Source organism: Sinocyclocheilus rhinocerous, unplaced genomic scaffold, assembly GCF_001515625.1.
Source record: "Sinocyclocheilus rhinocerous isolate Xijiao unplaced genomic scaffold, SAMN03320098_v1.1 scaffold996, whole genome shotgun sequence".
In the NCBI taxonomy this organism is placed as follows: Eukaryota; Metazoa; Chordata; class Actinopteri; order Cypriniformes; family Cyprinidae; genus Sinocyclocheilus; species Sinocyclocheilus rhinocerous.
In genome coordinates this window covers 893,493-908,899 of record NW_015660490.1, presented here as the reverse complement: position 1 = coordinate 908,899, position 15,407 = coordinate 893,493, and the positions used below count along the sequence as shown (strand labels likewise).

Below are 15,407 nucleotides of genomic sequence, written 5' to 3'. Positions count from 1 at the left end.
TTTTTTAATATATATATATATATCTCAAAATGTCACATGGTCCAGCTCCTATATAAATGGTATATATGTATAACAAATATACAAATTAATATAATAATATTCACACTACCATTCAAAAGTTTTGGGTTTGCTGGAATGATATTACAATTACAGGGTTATTACAATATTTGTGTCGCATAAACCTTCAGAATTCTACAGTTCTCAAAAAACGTTTGTTGTGCTGATTAATATTTTTTGTGGAAACTGTGATAAAAATTCAGGATTCTTTGATGAATGATACGTTTCAAACATTCATTTGATTTAGAAATCTTTTGAAACAATGAAAATGTTTAGCTGGCACTTTTGATCAATTAAATGCTGAATAAATGTATTAATTTCTTTAAAAAAACATATTTTTCTAATTTTAATATTAAAATGTGTTACACAAATTATATATTTAAACACTGGCTTGACCAATGAGGTAAAACATGACTACATATTTGTTCGAACAGTGTACCTCATCAGACAGAAATGAATTTTTGAAATGGAATTGCATCTCTCAGTCAATCCATTATACGATAGCACAACATAGCATAGCACATCAGTTCAACTTTAACCAATATGTTACCCCAGACATCAGTCGGCTGATCTGGTGCTGGTGATTGATGGCCTGAGACTCCGTCAGACAGGCCCGACTCAGAGATGGCATTCACGCAAGCCACACTTAAAGGCCAATGGCATGCGGGAACAGAGCATCACAGCCGGACTGCCTGTCACTCACTCCAATTCAAAGGAATCTCGCTCTGTGATCTGATCTTGTGAGATGGATTGGATGTGCTTCTGGAGACCAATACGCAGGCCCAAACTGAATATGTAACATGGTGAGGTACTGCTTACTTTAGGATGGTCAGGGAGATACGAAGCCTTGTGGAACGGGTCACGTTGATGGATACCCTGGCTGCCGCCAACAGAAATTTCAGTGCGGGCTGTGCTTGCAACTCTTGAAACTTCAGCACAAATCCAGGATCTCCTGAGAGCTTATTAACCATGAGGGATTGCCAGTTTTTTTTTCTTTTTCTAGATGCAGTTTACTATATCTAGATCTGTGCTAAATATACTACACTCATTTCCTCTGGGCCAATCTTTAACTTGCTTTTCATGCTGTTTTACCACATCTGGATGGGATTACACCAGCCATTCCTAAGGACTTTCTTAAACTGGGACATGAAGTTCACAGCAGTGGCTTAGTAACTACTGGTTAATTTGTACCTAAATGTGTACTTAATTTGGTTGCACTGTTCGTTCTTAAACGGTTAGTTCACCCAAAAATGAAAATTCTGTCATTAATTACTCACCAGTGGATATTCTCCAAAATGGCACCAGGGTGATGCGGACGAGACGAATTGTTGAATAAAGTCGTTATTTTTATTTTTTTTTGAGACTTTGAGACTGAGACTTCTCTCAAAATATCTTTGTTTGACAACAGAAAAAAATCTGACATTTTTGAAACGACATGAGGGTAATGACGAGAGTAAATGAAATGATTTTTGGGTGAACTTTTTTGGGATCCCTTTATTTTTTTTTTATTTACCTTTAAAAAATGGTAATACACTTAATTAAAATACACGGCCCTACCCCAAAAGGGTCTTGCCCCTATTTTGATAGCTCTGCCCCACATATACGTACGCAACCCAGGCAACGATTAGTTCTGTGAAACAAAGCAAAACCAATGTTACACCGTGTCTACGGACGTGAGCGGCGCGGCGCAACAAATCCCGACAGAAAACTGCTGCCGGGTTCTATTTATGACGTGCTGACACAAATTTCAAATGGTTTTCAACGGTCGTTTGATCGCGTCCAGTGTAGTCAGACTTTAGCTGTTGTAGACACGGTGTTACTCACCTACTGAGAAGAAACATAGCAACCTCGGCGTCCGATCGCAGGCCTCCGCTCCTTGAGTTCTCTCCAGCGCTGGAAAGCTGATCCGATATTTTCACGGGTCCTACTTCTTGCCTTATCTTTCCGCAGACGTTTTCCTCTTTTGTTTTTTTATCCGCCATCTCTATCTTTCTGTCGCTCGGCTCGGCTAATGTCCGTCCCATGCACTGAACGCGCTCTCCTCCACATCACGAGTAGACACGCCCCTTATTGCTGATTGGCTACAAGTTTGTTTTGCGATTCGGCCCGAATCAGTTTTCTAAAGTGTTTTTGAAAAATCACATACCCTGCCTTTAATAAAATGTACCATGATATTACCATGAGTGTTTTGGACATGGTAAAATACAATACCGCTTACAGTACCATTCAAAAGCTTGAGGTCTTTTATGTATGAGTGTATGTATTTATTCATTTAGAAATTCATACTTAGGAATACATACTTAAAATACAGTACTACTTTTCAATACTTGTATTGAGCAAGAATGCGTTAAATTGATCAAAAGTGACAGTAAAAACTGTATCACTGTATCCACAAAAATATTATGCAGCACAGCTGTATTTTTAACATTAATAATAATAAGAAATGTTTCTTGAACACCAAATCAGCATATTAGAATTAATTATTATTATTTTTATTATTATTATTATTATTATTATTATTATTATTATTATTATTATTTCTAGTCTGCCATGTAAGTACCATTGTATGCAAATGTATGAAATATAGCATGACATATATGATATATTATAGTTATATATATATAGTTATTTAATTATTATTTAAATTTTTATTTTATTTAAAAATTAAATGAAATGATCAAAATTCAAAAGTATGCCAAATAAAACTGACACATTCATTCTAAAGTTTAGACACTTTTGATCTATTCGATGTTTTCATCTGCCACAATATGTAATGTATCTGAATTATACTTTTTTGGCTTTTCAGCTAATATTGATATGTTCAGTCAGTTAATCAGCATATGATTTAATTAACTTATTATAAAAATGTAAATAATTGAAATGTCCATAGTTCTAGACTTGTGTGAATGAATACAAGAAGCACATTCCAACCAACACGTATCTTTTGTATCAAAAGGTAATAGTTTGCTTCACCTCTAAAATGACTTTCCTTTTCAGCTTACATCATCCTGTTTCACGCAGAAATACATTACATGTAGGTGCTAAATCCAAAGTGACTTACAGCACATTCAGGGGATGCATTTTATTAATACTAATGTTTCCTGGGAATTTAACCTGCAACCTTTGTGTTCCCAATGCAATGCTCTACCAGTTGAGCACATTATGGAAGTAAAATGGGTTTGCCATTTCAGTGTTTTTCTTCAGTGTTCCATCAATGTTTTGAATAGACAGCAAAGATGAAATTTGGATGACAAAAAAAGGCAAGGACAACAAAACAACAAAGACGCTTTGAACATTTCACTGTGTGTGTGCTTCAAGGGAAAGAGAGATACTCCTGTGTTTTATCTGGGCAGGTCATGCATGTATATGTTTAGCGAGATGTTTGCTGGAGGCAATCCTCCAGGGTGGTGTTTTACTTAGCCATTCATGATGCTGTTGATCCAGGGCTTTCACGGAACGCAGACATGGCTCTGACTGCTGTTGTCTCTGGTTACTGATTTTCTATCACTTTCTGTGCTGTTACCCTCACAGATGTTATAAGGATTCCTTACAAGCTCTAAATGATGTTTTGTTCTTCACATTTCCACGGGCTTTCCAACAAAACCCAGGCTGAAAGGAACAATGTTTTGAGCTTGTATAGTATTAGGATATTTTCTATTGGTGGATTGCTGTTCTTCTGTGTGATTGCAAACAAAAACTTTTCTGCAAACAGAAGAATTTCTACTTAATTTTTGATGTAAGTACATAGTAGTTAAGGCCACTTAATATAAAGTGGGGCCCATGTTTGTGCTGCTGTTGATGTATAAACAACGTTTAAGGATAATACCTGTATGATCACAAATAGTATGAGGGAATCAAATATAAATAAAAATGTAAATTAGAAAATAAAAAATTCTTATACAACACCTCAAATGTGATTGGCCAGCAGCGTTCCAGGAAGTACAGATTTCACTCTTTGTGTCCATGTATGTTTGCATGCTCCAGTCAGTCTCTGTATTAATGGGATTCTGTTACACCAGTAGGTGGCAGCAATGTGACTGTATGAGTGAGTCAATCGAATCATTCATTCAAAACACTCACTTCATTCAGGAACAAACAAGTGATTGTTTTTATGAGTGTGTCATTAAATCATTTATTTAACCAATTAGTTCAAAAACGCTGATTCATTCAGGAACGAACAAGTGATTGGGTTTATGAGTGAGCGAAATTTTCAGTTATTTATTTAGTTGAGACTTTTATGCAATGTCACTTATAAATGTGTAATACAACAAGCAATTCATCCTAAGAAGACAGAAAAATGAGAAGTAAGTTCTTGAATTATTCACTCAACCGATTAGTTCAAGAAACGTATTTAGGAGCGGAATGAGTGTCTTTGATTGAGTTGTTGAATCATTAACTCAACTGATTAGTTCAAAAATATACTGTTGTAGACATGTCGTTTGCTTTGATTTCATTTGGATCTATTTTGATTGGCAGAAAAAAAAACAGTAAAAAGTAACTCAATATTGTGTCTGAAATGTAAGTTACTTAATATTAAATTGTTGTTTATCAAAATTTTGCTTAAAAGCAGTCATACTGATACAGCAGCTTTCTTGTGTGGTATTTCTTACATGTATTATGCTATTTATACTCTAAGTGCAGTCATCTGAAATATATAACAGAAATTAATATCCAACATGCTTAGGCTGTATACGTTTAAGTTTAAGTGTCTGATGCATGCCTGTATATCTACTATTACAGTCATGAGTACAACAGAACTAATAATCATAATGTATGATATACTAAATGAAGCACCTGCATAGTACTGTATGTGTAACGGTAGCTTGATAGGTTTCCTTGTGACTATGTTCTGGCAGGTCAGAAGGAAGTAAACGCCATTGGGAGGTCATTCACAGTCAGGAGCACCATACATCTCAAGGTGGACAGGACAGATGATGGAGCAGCATACACCTGTGTCGTGGAGCACTTGGCTCTGGGCTCCTTGCCACACCAGGTTACAGAAGTACTGGAGGTCCACTGTGAGTCATATTTTTGGATCAGTTTCCCTCCTGACTTTAGTTTGATGGAAACTGCTCTCAGATCAGCTGAAACAGCACCAGCGGCAGAGACGGTGTTGTGTGTACAGTAACTGCAGTTTAGCAATGTGTAGCAGTAGTGTAACAGTAGCTCTTTTACAAGTTTTCAAAATAGTCAAACGTTTCTATTAACAAGCTATTTTTGTCTAAAGAAATAGTGGTGTAACGTGACAAAATGTTAGTAGTTTATAATGTTTGATTGTATGTATATAATATTTACAACGAAGATCCTTTTTCCTCATACATTTTTACATTTTGTGTTTTGTTTTGTTGTTGTTGTTTTGCTATGTTTTGGTTGTTTTGTGTTTTTGTTTTGCTTTATTTTGTGTTTTATTTTGTGTTTTGTTTTGTGCTTTTGTTTTGCTTTGTGATTTTTGTTTTATTTTGTGTTTTTGTTTTGTTTTGTGTTTTTGTTTTGCTTTGTGTTTTATGTTTTATTTTGTGTTTTTGTTTTGCTTTGGGATTTTTGTTTGTTTTGAGTTTTGTTTTCTTTTGTTTTGTCAATCCAGATCCTCCTCAGGTAGAGATTGTGCGCTCAGTAATAGTACCTCAGGAAGGACAATACTTCAGAATGGAATGTGTATCCAAAGGCAACCCACTGTGAGTGCAGCTTTCTTTTAATCACCTACGTGAACATTGTTTGAATATGGTTTGTCTTATGAAGTTGAACTTGCAGAATCATCACGTCTCAAGGCGGCCCTTATCTGCATGCAGAGAACAAAAAGCAATAATACTAAATCAGATTGTGATATTTGGGAGAGATTTAGTGAGTCATATAATCGTCTAGAGACAGTTGTAACTCTTTTAGAGTGACCTTTCAGAGGTAGAGGACAAAACCGTAAAAAGTTCCTTGAGCAGAAAAGATAACAAAATGAGAGACAAATCTTTTCTACCACCAGACTACTAAACCTATGCCCTAAACGGATTACAGGAACTGAGATTTTTTTTCATATATTTACAATGGAAGTAGAATAGGGGGCATTTATGTTCTTGTGTGTGTTCTTGTGTCCAAAATAGCTTGACAGAGTTCAACAAAATGAACAGATTTTTTTTTTTATGTAGTAAAACTAACAATTAAATATACAGTAAAAAAAAAAAAAATCTACATAAACTAGCACAGCAGCCCATTTTCTGGCACTGCATCCCAATTTCAGTATTTTAATAAAATATTTTAATAAAATAACAGATTTCTTACATTTTGGGAATGTGTGTGTCCTTTGTTAAAATATTTAGTTTCTTGCAGTAGCCCGTATGAAGGCAAAATAAAGCTTAAAAAGACCCAGTAAAAATAAAATAAAATAATTGTACTAAATATATATGTACACATAAAAATTAAATAGCATGTTTGTGAACCTTTACAACATTACAAGCATTTTGAAATTCTTTTTCATTTTCAGAGTTTTTGACCTGTATATTTCTGAGGCCTCAAACTAAATTACTCTATTGTTTTCAGACCTGAGCCAGTTTTATGGACAAAAGATGGAGGAGAGCTTCCTGATGTTGAACGAATGATTGTGGAGGGTAGAGATCTAATCATAACCACACTGAACAAAACAGACAACGGCACATATCGCTGTGAGGCCAGCAACAACCTCGGCACCAACAGGGATGAGTTTACACTGTATGTGTATGGTAAGTACTTCTGGGTCAGCATAACCTCTGGAGGGCAATAAATCCATTAGTTTATTTTTTTATATTCTCATGTGTTCTCATTATTTATTTTATTTGTGAAAGTTTATGTTAATATCCATCGTAATCTGCATCAAAACACACATACGCACTCAATAAACTCCTCCTGGCCTAGTTTACCAGTGGTTTTGTGTGTTGAGGGTATACAGCAGAAACTGCTGGTGGCTGCAGTATTTGCCACCAAAGTGAGATGGAGCCAGAAATGATAAGTTGGTTCTCCAAAAACAGGAAGTAAAAGCAAGAGAACAACACGCAATTAAGGGTCCACTTCTAATGCAGAAAACATTTGTCAAGCTAAAATTGGAAAGGAAGATTCAGAGCGCTTGGGACAGAGACGGATTTGTAGCACCGCTTTTTAATGAGCCCAACAGCAATCTTTGAGAGAAATCATTTGGATGGTACACATTTGTTGTACTAAAAACAAAGACACGGGATTTGTCTCAACAGGAGGGGCCTTTATGGACGGATGCCTTTTGAATGTCAAGCCCACAGCTCTCCATGCCTTTCCATTGCCCCAGATTCATTTCGCCACATTAACAAGACAAAAAGACACACAAAATAAATATAGTCACTAGTGTAGAAGCTCTACAAATGAAACGGGTAGCAAGAAGATCTGGAGAAAGCGATCTGTTAGCATAAAGATATATTAGCAGCATGCAAAAACTACTTTTGAATAGTCATAAGCTGAAAATAACACTTTTTGTTGCAGCATTTACTAGTAAAAACGAACCAGACCATGCTAACCAATCAAACCTTGACCCCCAGGTTAAAGAGATGATCATCTAGATATCTGACTTCACCCCAGTGATATTTATTAAGCCCTTTCTCTCAGGATGAGTTATCTTGGCTCTCGAATGAATCTAATTTGCTAATGGTACGACTGCCAAGTGGCAATAAATGTCAGTTGAAATCACACATTCCCTATTCATCTCCAGTTACCGTTTTAATTTCCGCTTATTAATGTGTCTGCTGGTAGGTACACTTTATTTTGCAGAGGACAGATAGTAATGGGAATGGCTGATGTTTAAGAAAGGCAATAAATACAAAGTAGAATGGCAAATTTTGTAATGTTAGTATTCTGTTCAGTGGAATGTCAAATTGGTGTGTTCTACATAACATTACTCAGTTTTTGTTTTATGTGTTTTATCCTTAAAAATGGGTATGATAAGGAATTTGATGGTTCCGATGCTGATTCAACTTAAAGGGATAGTTCACCCAAAAATGAAAATGTGATGTTTATCTGCTTACCCCCAGGGCATCCAAGATGTAGGTGAAAAGTCACCTACATCTTGGATGCCCTGGGGGTAAGCAGATAAACATCACATTTTCATTTTTGGGTGAACTATCCCTATAACTATTCCTTTAAAAAATAATTATTAATATAGTTAGAATTAACACTTGTGAAAAAGAAGTGTGCTTAATTCTATTGAATGTGCACTTGTAGTGTACTTCAAACATTAAAAGTATATTTTTAGAAAATGTATTTGCAGATAATATAATATTAATTAAACAAAAGGCTACTTTAGTGTATGTTAACTTAGGCAGCAAAAATAAATAAATATGCAAAATTAAATGCAGTAAAACAGCATTTTGGAGTTCTAGAAATTTCCTTAAAGGGATAGTTCACCCAAAAATGAAAATTTGATGTTTATCTGCTTACCCCCAGGGCATCCAAGATGTAGGTGACTTTTGTTTCTTCAGTAGAACACAAATGAAGATTTTTAACTCAAACCGTTGTAGTCTGTCAGTTATATAATGGAAGTGAATGGGAATCACGGCTTTGAGAGTCAAACAAACATACACAAACAAAACCAAATTAAACCCTGCGGCTCGTGACGATTCATTGATGTGTAAAGACACGAAACGATCGGTCTGCAAGAAACTGAACAGTATTTATATCGTTTTTTACCTCTGATTCACCGCAATGCCCGAACTGTCCTGAGCACGTTCTCACCAGCCGGCGCATGATGCGTCTTATTCTTCTTCTTGCTTTACAAAGAAGTGTGCTTAATTCTATTGAATGTGCACTTGTAGTGTACTTCAAACATTAAAAGTATATTTTTAGAAAATGTATTTGCAGATAATATAATATTAATTAAACAAAAGGCTACTTTAGTGTATGTTTCTTAAGACACTTAAGTACACTTTTAAAAAGTGCCCTTTGTAATGTCAAATGAAACATTTTAAATAATTGTTTTAATAATCTGTTGTTGTGCTTTAATAAAGTACACTAATTCTGACTATGCTACAGCACATGTACTGTAGAGTACATGATTGTAACTGTAGTGTGTTATTCCATATTACATTTAAAGTTAATATATTTTAAATGTGCTAAATTGCTACTTCATCGTAATTCACAAATGTGTAGTTACAAATATATTTAAATATGTGACACACAAGTATCAATAGAAATGACATTAAAGTATACTGTATTTTAGTTTACTGTAAATATCCATAAGTACATTCAGCAGTACACTTTAACCATATTTCAAGGACAATAGAAGTAATTATGAAATTACATATAAAAAAGTCCTTCTTAATTAGGTCAAAAAAGTGGTTTAAAGTTCAGCTATTTGCATTTAATATAAATTTAAACTACAGAACATTTTAATTTAATTCCAATTAAAATGCAGTTAAATGTCAAAAAAAAAATGACATTCAAGTTTGCGGTTAAGTATATAATATATTTTTTTCTAAAAGTAATATAACTTTTTCTAAAAGTGTGCTAAAGTGTACTTCTTTTCCACAAGGGAATAATTGTTTAAAACTACAGTATATACTAAACAAAAACAATACAAATATTATTTTGTTTTTATTGAATTACCATTTAGCACACCTCTGTTCTGAATGTGTATCTTTAATGGCGAAACGTGTCACATTTGCACCACTATCACTGCTTCGACTTATAAAAATTAGGATTCCTTTAACAGGTTTCCTTCCATTACACCTCCACTCCAACTGTCATTGGTCGAATCAACTATTAGCCCCGCCTTCAAACTCACCCCATTGGTTCGAGCCAATGCTCAAATAAACATATCAATGTTTTCATAGTACAACAGTGTTTACGCTTTTCACAGAAACAATGCTAGTAATAGTTGTAAAAAAGCCATTCTTCGAAAAGAAAAAGAGTCAAATATTTTTTTCTATAGGTCTATAGTTGTAATAGTAATAGTGTGAAGTGTTCATCAAAGCATTAGAGGCCTTGAACCAAACCAACCAGCTACAAGGTGAATCACAACATTACAAACTTAGATTTAAAGCAAAAAAAAGCATTTGAAATGTCGTTTTCACCACAAATTCCACTGTTAAACATTATCATTTCAAAAACAAGTTGAAATAATGCAGGCTAATGGCTTCAATAAAAGCATATAGCAATGCCTTAATGACCTTGTAGATCTTTAAAGTAATACATGGGTAGCTCTATATATAGCGTATTCATTAGAGCTGTGGACTAGGTTGTATCAATATAACACATAGAGCTTTGCACTCACAGGGTTCCCCCTCTACTTTCCACTCACTACACTCTCTCAAAAAAGTCCATAAAGACAAATCTAAAACCTCCATATATTCAGAAGTCAAGCCTGCAGCAGCAGAGAATTCCCAGAAAGACATGCATGAGCTAGAAAACAGCAGCATCCATAGCTAATCCGATTGCTCCGCTGGCTGAGAAAATCCATGTATTGGTCTGCACGCTCCTATGTGAGTGTTATAGAGCCAGTGAGAGACCTGTGACATCTCTCCTGCAGGTGTAATGTATAGTCTAATTGTACCCAGCAGTAGGTCTGAGCAGACGAGACTCCCTCTAGCTACTCCAAGCCCCAAGTTCTCCTCTGACTTTTAAATGAGCATCAGCATTTACGTCTCATGGGTTTAATCCAGCGCTTGCTTGGAACTGTCAAATATTTATTGCTTGCGTCTTATAATCAGCATGTGTTCGCTCCCACCCCCCTCTCAATTAAAACCATGAGAACAGATGAAAAAGAGTTGCGTTTACTTGCTCAGAAAAGCGTGCAAACATCCATAAAATTGACGTCTTTTCAGAAGCGCGCCCTCATGCCGGAGCAAGAGATGAAATGCTTCCAGAGGCACTTGTGAGGCAATTTTACCCTAAACGAAATCCTTGCCAAACAGCTCGAACTGCTGAGTTGTATATTTATACTTCTTTTAACTTTTTCTTCCTCTCCAGTCTTAGGTCTTATTTAAAAGAGCTAATTATGTATTGGTGATCAGTTTGGGAGACGTGTAAAGGAAGGGCGTGGGAGGCCCACGCCACGCAGAGACTGATCAAAACCGCCTGCGTTTGAAGTCCAGGAGGAGGAAACGAGCAAACAGTCACTTTTCTGATGTAGAAATTAAGCATTAAACATTAGGGAATCAAAGGAGAATCCTTGACCAACAAGAAAAACAGAAAATCAACTGGCAAATAAAGCTGTTTCGCATAGTTTGGGCGAGGTGATACATAAAACAGGGCCGATGGGTGAATCGCACAAAAACATATCCAGGTCAAATTTCGCCCTAAAATCAAAAATTGAAAAGAACATTACAAGTTAGTCAGGAACTTGAGGATGTGAAACAAATCTTCAGAGATTGTGTCCCAAAATTAGTCTACCTATAGAAATGATTTTCTATTTTTCTTGGACGTTTAGATGAGGCCAAGCTTGAATAGAGGTATAAGCGAAAAGAAAAGAAAAGAAAAGAAAAGAAAAGAAAAAATTACTCTAAAAACAATGCCTTGCTACAGGAAGAAACCAAGATGCAAAATGAAAATTAGATTTTTTTTATTTATTTATTCATTCATTAATTCATTCATTTTTGCTCCACAACAAAATTTCATCTGCATAAATAAATATAAATATTATCTGCACATTTTGATAGATAGATAGATAGATAGATAATGAAATTAATTCTGTAATTCAACAAAGAAATATTCATTTGGTCAAAAGGGACAGTAAATATTAACATGCTACACACTGTTACCAATAAATGCTGTTCTTTATCCAACAAAGAATCCTGAAAAAAAAAAAATGTTTCCCAGTTTCCACAAAAAATATTAAGCAGCACATCAACATTGAAAAAAAAAAAACTCAAATGTTATAATTTCTTGAACATCAAACTGGAGGAATGAAAAATCAGTGTTGCCATCAAAGGAATCAACTATATTTTAAAAATGTATTAAAATAGAAAAAAAAGTAAATAAATAATATTTCACAATATTATTGTTTTTGCTTAGCATAGGAGACTTATAAAATAAAAAAAACTAAAACTAAATAACCCTAAACGGTAGTGTGTTTTGTTTTGTAGCTTGTGGTACCATTATCAGCCACTAGGGATGAAATCCCCATCAACAACACTAAAAACAGGCTTAATTTCTTCACCCACAATATGATTTTGTATATCGTTTGATTTTGTAGTAAAAAACGTGGCCTAGACATGCTCTTGACAGGTTTCGTGAGATTCACCCAGATCAGAAACCCTGCGGGAAACACACTCAGCCCGCAGCAGAAATGAGGCGGAAACAGTCACGCCACATTTGAACTAACAGCGCCAATGTTGATCTTTTCCTCTCTTGCCATCTCTGACTTTCTCCATCTCTCTCGCTGCCACTTCACGTCACCTCCACCTTTTTACATCAGACGTTCCTTTTTTTCCTCATTGTGCAAATTGGACTAAAAGGTTTTTGGCTCTAGTGCTGAGGGGGAAACAGCTAGCTACAGATGAAATTCTGCTTGTCAGACTGTCAAAGAGGTGAGAGATAAAAGGCATTTCTATTCAGAAATCTGCTCTGTTTCAGTAAATCGAAGGGCAGATGTAATACTCCACTGTGGACAAACAAGCACATGGGAACAAGCAACGTTGACATCATGTACCTTTAATCTCCAAAGATATCACTAGTTGTCACTAAGACATTGAGTCTCATTCACTAATAATTGCTTGGACACATGAATTTGTTCTTATATTAATGAATTTGAAGTATTCTAAATGAGAAACCACTGTGTGGCATCCTTAAAGCCAGTTTAAACACAATAAACACCTGTTAAACAGACAGCGATAACAGACTTTTCTAAAGCTATAAGACAGCTTTTCTTACTCTTTCACTGTATATGATGAAATACATGCATTTAAGATGAAATATCTATGTATAAAATGTCATCTTAACATGATTATATATGATTTTTTTTTTCTGTTAAAAATAATCTGGAAAAGTTAGAAATATATTTCATATTGTAGAAGGATCAAGGATATATTTGGGTGATTAAAAAAGTAAACTCTTTAAAAAAAATGTTTAAAATGCACGTGTTCATAGAAATGTCCAGTAGTTTTTGTATTTGTGTTAGTTTCATGAGTTTTTGGGGTGGAAAGTTTAGGCCATTTTCAATGTCAAGTGGTGTAACTAAGTAAATCTTAATATGATTTTTTCTTGCACCTATAATGAACAACCAATATTTGTTTATTTATTTATTAAGCAATAAAACTGTATAAAATGAAAAGTGTTTTTGTGAAATATCAAGTAGAGGGTAGGTTTAGGGTTAGTAGAATGTTGACAAAGAAAGAGTTAGAAGATATTAAGTAGACAGTCTACTAATACTCTACTAACTGCTAGTTGACATGTAGTTGCAAAGTTACTTACAGTTAATAGAATGTCTTAAGTGGACAATAAATAAAGTGTAACCATGTAAAGTATGTATATGTATATATATATATATATATATATATATAATTTCCAAATAAATAAATGCAGGAAGGAACGAAAAAGGCATTTTCAGTGTCAAATGTCAAGTGGTGTAACCAAGTAAATGTTAATGATTAACAATGTTTTTCTTACACAAATGACAAACATTATTTTTGACAGTCATTGTTAAATAAAAAAAAATAGTAATAAAATTGTATAAAATAAAGCATTTGGACATTTTTTGTACAAATATCATGCATTTTTATTTATGTGTGGTTTCAGTTCCTACATTTTTTCATAAATTAAGAATAAATATGAGTATGAAAGTTGATGATGAATCATAGTTTGTTTGTGAAAACGTTCGTATACAGATTTCATGTACAAATTTAAATGTACGTACAGTGAATGAGACCCAATGTCCCAGTTTGTCATGCCCGTTCTCTCAATCTGCATTAGATAAAGAGGCTAGTAACTCAAATGACTAAACTGGCATTAATATAGTAAAAATATCTTCAGCTTCACTGGCTTGAAATACGGAGCGATTTGCATGATAAGTAGCATCATTACAGGGCAGTGCAGCGGGACCTAGCAGACATCGGAGATCAGCATGAATGTATAGTTCTGAATATCTCCAAATGGATGTGTTTTGCAGGATGTGTGTGTTCATACACTGAATTTGTTCTTGAAACCATCTTGTCGTCCCAGTCGTCCATGTTCCATCATTCTGACTGCAGGTTAATGCGGTCGGTGTCAAATGTCAAGTGGTGTAACCAATATACCTACAATAGTTTATCTATCTTAATATTTTTTGTGGAAACTGTGAAACATTTTTTTTTCAGGATTCTTTGTTGGTTAAATGTTCAAAAGAACAGCATTTATTGGTAACAGTTTGTAACATGTTAATATTTACTGTCCCTTTTGACCAAATGAATATTTCTTTGTTGAATTAAAGAATTTATTTCATTATCTATCTATCTATCTATCTATTTTTAAAAATTGAACAAATCTGCAGCTATTTTTCATTCTTGAATATTATTACGTTTTCTTAGGGTTACACCAGTTAATATTTGACACTAACCATGTTTTGTATTAAAATAAATGATATTTAAATGCCACTTAATTATTGTATCATCACATGATGGTTATACCACCTTAACATTTTTGATATATTACCATTCTGGAGATATCAAAATAAATTCAAGAAATTCGGAAATGTAAAAAAAAATAAAAAATTTAATTTAATTTAATTAAATAAACTGTACATTCAATTCATTATATGAATTAAATACTTGCTGATGTTTTTATTATTATTATTGATATTATTTTAATAAATAAATAAATAAAGACGTCATTGACCCAGAAAAGATTTGAGCAAAAGTAAAAAATGAATCTTTTAAAGTTCTGATGAAACATTATATTTGGGAGGTTAAAATTCTATTCCATGTCTGCCTCTTGTCATTAGTTCTGTTTTCTTTTATTATCCTCAGTATCCACACAGAATGAATCTTAAAGGGGTCATATGATGCGATTTCAAGTTTTCCTTTCTCTTTGGAGTGTTACAAGCTGTTCGTGAATAGATAAGATCCCTAAAGTTGCAAAGACTAAAATCTGAAACCCAAAGAGATATTCTTTATAAAAGTTAAGACTGGTCCACGCCCTCCCAAAATGCCTCGTTTAAACGCCACATGTCTACGTCACTGTGTGGGAAGATTTGCATAACACCGCCCAAACGTTCACTCAAAGAAAGAAGGTATAACTTTGATTCTCGCTGTAGTATTGTTGCCGCCGCCGTCATGTCGTGGAGACGCTGTGTGTTTCGTTGTGAAAGCGAAACTACTTTGTTTGGTCTTCCAAAAGAGGCAAGGCAAGGCAAGGCAAGTTTATTTGTATAGCACATTTCATACACAATGGTAATT

The 15,407-nt window shown here is 34.4% G+C and overlaps 1 protein-coding gene across 3 annotated transcripts in view; it reads left to right on the top strand.

The window, feature by feature from the left end:
* The window catches only part of LOC107724967 (cell adhesion molecule 2-like), a 260,688-nt gene that overhangs the window by 225,343 nt on the left and 19,938 nt on the right, over window positions 1–15,407 (top strand). For all 3 annotated transcript variants that reach the window (XM_016534070.1, XM_016534068.1, XM_016534069.1), the window contains exons 6-8: window positions 4,914–5,075; window positions 5,642–5,732; window positions 6,586–6,764. In XM_016534070.1, coding sequence (XP_016389556.1) covers window positions 4,914–5,075; window positions 5,642–5,732; window positions 6,586–6,764 — 432 coding nt within the window. The remainder of the gene's footprint in view (window positions 1–4,913; window positions 5,076–5,641; window positions 5,733–6,585; window positions 6,765–15,407) is intronic.